Raw genomic sequence first — 8,184 nt, 5'->3', positions numbered from 1 at the left:
TTGTATGGGGGTTATTCCATGAGTATTGGTATGATGGTCGGCACTGGGAGTGGCCGGAATTGCGCTTTCAGCAGAGGATCGGTCCTCGAAGGAAATTGGGAAGGTTGTTGCTTGTGAAAAGTACCTTAGAAAGGCCAGTGGCAGTGTAGAGTAAAAGGGTAAACCCCTTTCGAATCAAGGGTAAGTGTAACTGGAGTATCGGTATGATTACCGGTTGGATAAAAGTGTTGTACTCGAAGGTAGTAAGAAACGGGTTATTCTGAAGATGACATCTTCAAGGTTGGATCGGATGGGCGAAGTGTGTACCCAGTGGTAAAGTGGCGACCAAGTGGTAAAGTAGTTGGTCGTGGCAGACTTCGAGGACAAAGTCTAGTTTAGGTGGGGGAGTTTTGTAACACCTAGAGTCAGAAAAACCAAGAAAAGAAAGGAAAGGCTCTAAGTCAAGAGTCAACTCATCGAGTCCAGGGAGGAACTCGACAAGTCAGAGCGAGATCCGGGGCATAGAGTAAGTGACCGACTCGGCGAGTCGGCTAGTGGACTCGGCAAGTTTGGTTTGGACGAGAAAAAACCTAATCCTGGGGGTTGTGCCCTATTTAAAGGACATTACATCCCTTCCCCAGCCTCTTTGCTACCCTTTTGAGATCCAGAAACCCTAAATCGTGAGTGATAGTCCTTGGAAGCAATTTGGATCTTAGATAAGTGGTTTTTGTGAAGAGATCTTGAAGATCAAGAAGCTTGGATCAAGGAGGTTTACAGAGATTTGGATTATTCTTCAGTAGGAGGTCATCTTGGAGGTAATAAGCTGTTACCTTCACCCTTTTGCATCTAGATCTATTCTTGAATGAGATTTGGGACTATTTTGGCAAGATTGAGGTCTATTTCGGGTTTGGGGCCTAGATCTGAGGTTGCTACTTCAGATCTAGGGTTATGATGGTCCAGAATGTCTTAAAGCAGCAGTCAATGAGTCATCGGTGAAGCCCCTTTGTCTTAAACCCTAGCCCTAGAGTGTTTTGGGCCTATATCTCCTTGGTTTCACGTAAAGTTTGCAACTTTATGTGGGGGTTAGACTGTAGAAGAGTGGATCTATGGATTGGAGCCTCTACATGGCTCGAAAAGCCACTATATGGATTGAGAACTGGAGAGACTCGGCGAGTCACATGGGTGTACTCAACGAGTTGTATGAATATGTGCATGGACTCGGCGAGTTAGAAGAACAACTCGGCAAGTCTGTTGAAGATTGCCTTGGACTCGGTGAGTCTGTTCTTGGACTCGACGAGTCAGGTCGCAGAACCCTCAACCTCTTCTGGTTAAGACGCAGATCAGTGAGTTGAATGGTGACTCAGTGAGTTGGACGGGATGGGACTCAGAGATTGTTGAACTCGACGAGTCCTGGGGTGACTCGGCGAGTTGGGTCGTATTTTGAGAGCTTCTGAGTTTAAGGACTCGGCGAGTCTACGGGTTGACTCGGTAAGTCGAGTCAACTGGAAGGTTGACTTTGACCAGGACTTTCACTTTAACTAGAGTTGACTTAGTTTGACTTCTAGAGTTCAGTTTGACACTAAGTGTTATATTGATATTAGTAGCTCGAGGAGCTAGTGGAGCAGCGGTTCAGAGAGTTGTCGGACAGCAGCCAGAGGTTCATCAGCAAAGTTCAGTAGTGAGAGGTGAGTCTCCTCACTGATTGTATAGGTCTACAGCCACAATGCCGGCCCATGAGTTATGTATGATAGGAAGACCTGGGGGTTAGCCCTAGGCATTATGCATGAAAGACTAGGAGGTGGCCACACAGTATGTTATTATGTATGATAGGAAGACCCGGGGGTTAGCCCTAGGCATTATGCATGAAAGACCAGGAGGTGGCTCCTGGCACACAGTATGTTATTATGTATGATAGGAAGACCCGGGGGTTAGCCCTAGGCAATATGTATGAAAGACCAGGAGGTGGCTCCTGGCGCACTGTATGTCATTGTGTATGAAAGACCAGGAGGTGGCTCCTGGCACACTATATGCGGAGTAGCCTAGTAGAGTAGTATGTATAGTTGTCTTTGTGATACTTGCATGAAAGACCAGGGGTGACCCTTGGCACTTGTCTGTAAGACCCAGGGAGTGGCCCCAGGCTTGACCAAGAAGACCACGTGCGGCCCATGGCATAACCACAAGACTATGTTTGGCACATAGCACCTTAGCAAGACTATGTTTGGCACATAGCACCTTAGCAAGACTATGGATATGTTGGTTATGTATGGCTTTTGGATATGTATGGCATGTATGGATCAGTTGGTTTGTATGGTATGTGGTATCTGGGGAACTCACTAAGCTTCGTGCTTACGGTTTTCAGTTTTGGTTTTGGGTACTTTGTTTTCAAGGAAAGGAGTCGGCTCGATCGCAGCGCATCACACTATGTTTCCGCACATGAGATCTTTGGGATTACACTCTGATATGGTTTTATGATAATATGTTTTGATTACCGGCACTTTGGTTTGTCACCAGATATTATAATGAATGTTTTTATATTGATGGTTTTATGTAATAACTTATTTAAAAATGAAATTTTTGGCTTTGAATTTTGGGATGTTACATTTTATTTACTAAATTTTAATTAGTTATTTTCTCTGCTACTTTAGTTTAAATTAATAATCAAAAATCCCTATTTTTCATATTTTCTGTTTGTGACTAGTATGTGCCTTATGTAAAGATGCATCGACCATTAAACTGTGTCCATGAGGATTCGACCCTACTTTGTGCTATCCTTTAGTGCATTCAAGCAATGAAATTTTATTTTCTTAAATTGCGAGTGACAGTTGTTTTAACAATAACCAAGCCTTTGATGCCATAAGGATTAACTGGAATACACGAACACTTGAGGGGACTACAGGAAATCATATATTGAAGTGTTGTTATCATAGCGAATTAAAGGTTGTTGGTTCCTATAATCCTTAATGGTTAAACTAAACTCTTCAAAGTCAATGGGGGGGGGGGGGGGGGGATTAGGTTGCAAATAATATTCGGTGAGATGAGGACATTTTGGATAAATGGTTTTGTATGGATTAGACAATAGAAAAAGAGTGTCTAAGCATAGAAATAGGCCCTTTTGAATCGTCACCAACATAAAGAAAACAATCACCATTATTATGTGAGATAGTTCTAAGAATACCGTTATTTGCATGAACATGATCGGTAGTCGTTGTTGTCTGTATTATTCAATTAAAATGTACTAAACATGTTAGGTAAGTTAGTAGGTTGATTGTAGGAATCCGACCATCTCCACTCTTGATTTGGAGGTTGTTGTCCACCAGCAAAATAAGCCTAATGGGCTAGTTGAAATGAGGTTGGGTATGCAGCTATGAAGACTAATGTGGGTTAGACTCGAGGATTATGGCATTACTGATGTTATCCGGTGTTGCTGCTGAGTTGAGGACCTAAAAGGGGTAGAAGGGTGAGCCCAAGAGTCGTGGCGAGTTGTTGGTGGCCTCTCGACAACTGTTATTGGTTGATTTATGGTGGTGGGATGAAGAACCACCTGTAAGTGAGTGGTTGTGGTTCGTGCGTGCGGCATTGAAGAGGCTATATGTGATCATTATGTCAGGTAGAGCCTCGAGGGCAACTACCGGGGCTATTATCATGCAAAATTGTTGGGTTTGACGCATGATCATTATGTTTAGAATCGTGACTCAAACGTTGGTGATTAATTTTTTGTTCTTCCATGAGTAACATTGACCAAGTTTCACATATATTTAACAAACAACGTTATTTCTTTGAATTGAAATTGTTTTATATGAAATAAATTTACGACTTTTTGTTATTATGATTGATGAACTAAGGTTTGTACGAAGTATTGATTTGTGAATTGTTGTACATGTATATTGAGTCCATGCAAACCACATCAAAACCATGAACTCACAAGTATGTATCCAATGTATTAAAGTTGATGAATCTTTGAAGGAAAATGCTAGAGCTAAATGAGCTTTGGGCAAACGCCTCATATAATGGGGTGTTAAAAGTTTCAAATAAACCCATTATAATTCTCCTGCAACTCTCATCTCTTTATATGAATCTCATCGTTCCATATTGTTAATACCCATGTGGTTTTTAATTTTATTCCCATTCTCATGTTATGATGATCAACATATATATTTAACGATCTTGTACTTCTATGCTCATGACTTCTAAATTATTTAAAACTTAAAAAACAAAATGAAAAGATTACAATAATACTATCCAAGAATTTCTCAAACACTAATTGTGTTATTATTCGTGTATAATTAATTGTTCTACATTTTGTGTTTACACCAAAAATCACTAATCAAACAAATGTTCGATTCTCAACAGCATTCTTTATCCTCCCAATAAAATCATCAACCTCCATGGTTCCAAGCTCCCCACCAAACCTAGACCTAACAGTAACACACCCTGTCTCCACCTCCTTGGGCCCCACAACAGCCATTAATGGTATCTTCATCTTCTCCGCATTTCTAATAAGCTTCGGTAATCTCTCACCCGTGCACAACTCCACCCGTATACCACAACCTTTCATCTTCTCCACAACATCTTTGCAGTATTCAAGCTTAAAAACGTCAACAAACATCACATCTCAAAAGGGTATTTCAGACATTTGACAAACAACCAAACACAAGTCATCTATATCTACTTTATACCTGTGTATCAGTGACTGGTAGAATCCGAGCTTGAATTGGAGAAAGCCACAATGGAAAATCTCCAGCATAATGTTCTATAAGCACTCCAAAAAACCTCTCCAAAGATCCAAGAACTGCTCTATGAATCATAATCGGCCTCTTTCTCTCCGAATTTGAATCGATATATGTGATGTCAAAACGTTGTGGCAAGTTAAAGTCAACCTATAAAACTCAAAAACAAACAATCTTATGACTTTGACTTTGACTTTGACTTTTTCAAAGTGTCTTTCACCAAATGATACCTGTATGGTGGAGCATTGCCACTTCCTACCAAGAGCATCTTCAATCTTGAGATCAATCTTTGGGCCATAAAAGGCACCACCACCTTCATCAACCTCATAAGCCCACCCTTTATCAGTCAAAGCATCCTTAAGTGCACCTGTGGCTTTCACCCATATCTCATCATCTCCTACTGCTTTCTCAGGCCTAGTCGAAAGGTTGACTTCATATTTGTCAAACCCAAATTGAAGCAACATTTGCTCTGTAAGATCCAACACACCCTTGATTTCATCTTTTATTTGATCCTCTAAACAAAAGATATGTGCATCATCCTATAACACAAATCATCTTAATTCCCCATAGTTCCATACACTATTATAGCAAAATGTAATTTCATTGATACATATATATTATATACCTGAGTGAAGCCACGGACACGAAAAAGCCCGTGTAAGCTACCGGATAATTCGTATCTGTAAACGGTTCCTAACTCTGCGACCCGAATTGGGAAATCGCGATATGAGTGAGGTTTTCTTTTGTAGATTAAAATATGGTAAGGGCAATTCATGGGTCGAAGTTGATAAAGTTCTTCTTCAATGTTCATTTGGTCATACATGTTTTCTTTGTAGAAGTCTAGATGTCCACTAATGCTCCAAAGCTCTGCTTTTGCTACATGTGGAGTGTAAAGAAGATCATACCCACGTTGTGTGTGAATCTTTTTCCATAAATCTTCAATTATGTGCCTCACAATCGCGCCTTTTGGATGCCAAAACACTAACCCTCCTCCCGCATCATCCTGTGGATTTAAAAAGTATGAATCTTGATGAAATACAAACTCAAGTATTATCGTTACAAACCAATTCAAAAGTCAAGATTTTCAAAAATCAAGATTTCGAACAGGACAAAACATAATGTCCTTGTATTGTGTTTGGCATGCATTGGACCCTGACAGAGTTAGGACAAAAATTGAAACTTTTTGAACTTTGTCCCTAAAAGATTGAGCGTATATGTGTAAAAGACGTAAATGCCCTCGTCCTCTTATGGTCTATGATTATTGATTAATCACCTGTATGGAAAAGAGGTCAAGATCTTGACCAAGGCGTCTGTGGTCACGACGTTTAGCTTCTTCTTTAAAGTGTAAATATGCTTTCAATTGTTCTTCATTCTCCCATGCAGTTCCATAGATTCTTTGAAGCATTGGTTTATTTACATCTCCTCTCCAATAAGCACCAGCTACAGATTCAAGTTGTACAGCTCGTCTGTTGATATTTCCAGTAGTTTCAACATGTGGGCCCGCACAAAGGTCCCACCATTCATCACCTAAAACGAATACAACATTTTACAATGTGAATAAAGTGCTTTGGTTATAAAAATATAAGGTAATATAAGTGTTACCAATGTGATATATGGTGATAGGTTCTTCCTTGATGCTTTCCAAGATTTCCAATTTGTAAGGTTCGTTAATGGATGTTATTCTTTTGTGGGCTTCGTCTCTTGTCACTTCTTCTCTCACTAGAGGTAAGTTTCGACCAATGATACGATCCTACAGATGATTAAACAACAAATTAAGAATCTGTTAATATATTTGTGAGTTTATGAATTATGATTTATGAGCTCCAAACAGAGCATGGAAAACAATATAATGATATATGATATGTTTGAATGACTTACCATCTCCTTTTTAATCTTCTTGAGATCTTTATCAGTCAAAGACTCGATATCAAAATCATAGTAAAATCCGTGTTCGATCCATGGACCAATTGTTACTTTGGCATCTGGGAATACTTTTTGAACAGCCATAGCCATGACATGAGCACACTGCATCCATGGTGGAATCACTTGGCCACATTAATCATCTATGCATTTATGTTAACAAATACATAACTAGAAAGAACCAATCATCATCATGAAGATCGAATGCAAGCATTTTGGATCACTGTTAGTTAACTTCTTTCAAGTTTTAATAGCACCCATTGGTTAATATGCTTGAATCTAGCTTATCTGATTGCTAAAATGAAAAATCTAGTTTCTAAGTGGTGCATTTTGAATTCATGTAAGTCAAATACCAAGAATTTTCAAACTTAAAAGTGATATGAAATTGCGACGAATTCATATCACAATTTCTCGATTACTAATTGTTCTTAAAAGTTTGAATGTCTTGATTTGAAAATTTGGGCTAAACTTTAACAAAGCCCATATAATTTCGATTTTTTCAGGCTGAATTTGACTCCTGAAAGTCAAAATGCATCTCTGTTAACCTAAATAGTTTCATTTCGACATACCAATGGTATGTGAAATTGTCACGCTAAGGATTTAAAGGTTAGTGCAAATTTGTAAAAGCATAGGATGTAAATTTATCAAATTAAACAAAGGAGGAAATTTTACTGTATGACGAATTCTGAGGAGTGTCTCGGACGATTCATTAGTAGGAAGGACTACTTTCTCCACCTCCTTAGGAACGTCATCCGAAGCGTTACTTTCCTCGGCGGCAACGGCAGTACCAGGATCGGTGGCAACGGCGGCCGGCGACGATGAGAAGCGATAATGGGATTTCTTGAAAAGATAAATCGATTGGGACTTTCGGTTATAAAATTGCTTGGAGATTGGGTTAAAGAGTATAGAAGAAGATGAAACAGAAGGCTTTATTGGTAATCGGAGAGATGAACCGAAGAGAGGACGCGACGATGAAGCCATTCTGTGTAGGACAAACATGGCGTCGTTTCAGTTTCTACTCCGTCATCTTTAGCTTGTTTGAGTTGATGTTTTGTGGCCAAGGTTGTTCCCTTGTATGAATAGAAAAATAGCTAAGAATTAACAATGTAGTTTCAAATTTTCGTTATATGATTTTACTTTTTTTGTTTATTATAGTATTATTTTTATTAAAACACTAAACTTATTTAAAAAAATAAAAATAAATACACATTATATCAATAGATAACATCTAATGGCTTCGAGTTACATGAATATATGAATGATGAGCAGTACCTAAGGAACAATGTCCTCCGTATCTAAGGGTGAGCAAAAATCGTACCGCAACTAAAATTAGTTGTATAACCGCAACCGTAATAAAAATCAATGTTGAGGTTCTCTGTTTTTCAAAAACCGCAAATTTGCGGTGCGGTGCGGTTATTAGTTTTCAAAAACCGCAAAAAAAACCGCACCGCACCGCATATATTATATACAATTTTTTTTTATTAATTATTAATATATTAAATATTAAAAATAAGACAAGTTTCATGGATGAAAGATGGATAAAATTCTAGAAGACAAA

At 38.9% G+C, this 8,184-nt stretch overlaps 1 protein-coding gene across 1 annotated transcript; it reads right to left on the bottom strand.

Annotated features, from left to right (window-relative positions):
* Nucleotides 1–4,225: 4,225 nt before the first annotated feature.
* On the bottom strand, nucleotides 4,226–7,698 carry LOC111918689 (threonine--tRNA ligase, chloroplastic/mitochondrial 2). The gene is made up of 8 exons (XM_023914321.3): nucleotides 7,299–7,698; nucleotides 6,585–6,731; nucleotides 6,309–6,456; nucleotides 5,980–6,233; nucleotides 5,332–5,709; nucleotides 4,937–5,245; nucleotides 4,656–4,856; nucleotides 4,226–4,564 (listed from the first exon to the last, which is right to left on the bottom strand). The coding sequence occupies exons 1-8, from the start codon at nucleotides 7,623–7,625 to the stop codon at nucleotides 4,304–4,306; spliced, it is 2,025 nt and encodes a 674-aa protein (XP_023770089.1). The 5' UTR covers nucleotides 7,626–7,698; the 3' UTR covers nucleotides 4,226–4,303.
* Between the last annotated feature and the right edge of the window lie 486 nt (nucleotides 7,699–8,184).

This window comes from Lactuca sativa, chromosome 5 (genome assembly GCF_002870075.4).
Source record: "Lactuca sativa cultivar Salinas chromosome 5, Lsat_Salinas_v11, whole genome shotgun sequence".
Taxonomy (NCBI): domain Eukaryota; kingdom Viridiplantae; phylum Streptophyta; class Magnoliopsida; order Asterales; family Asteraceae; genus Lactuca; species Lactuca sativa.
Note: the sequence above shows the minus strand (reverse complement) of the source record. Positions and strands in the feature narration are given on the sequence as shown.

What these genes read in the sequence shown, in the direction of transcription:
- LOC111918689 (XM_023914321.3), bottom strand. Translation starts at nt 7,625, where the DNA reads ATGTTTGTCCTACACAGAATGGCTTCATCGTCGCGTCCTCTCTTCGGT. An exon ending in TTGACCTCTTTTCCATACAG is followed by an intron (nt 5,710 to 5,979) that starts GTGATTAATCAA and finishes TTAAATCCACAG; the next exon opens with GATGATGCGGGAGGAGGGTT. An exon ending in GTGTCCGTGGCTTCACTCAG is followed by an intron (nt 5,246 to 5,331) that starts GTATATAATATA and finishes TTTGTGTTATAG; the next exon opens with GATGATGCACATATCTTTTG.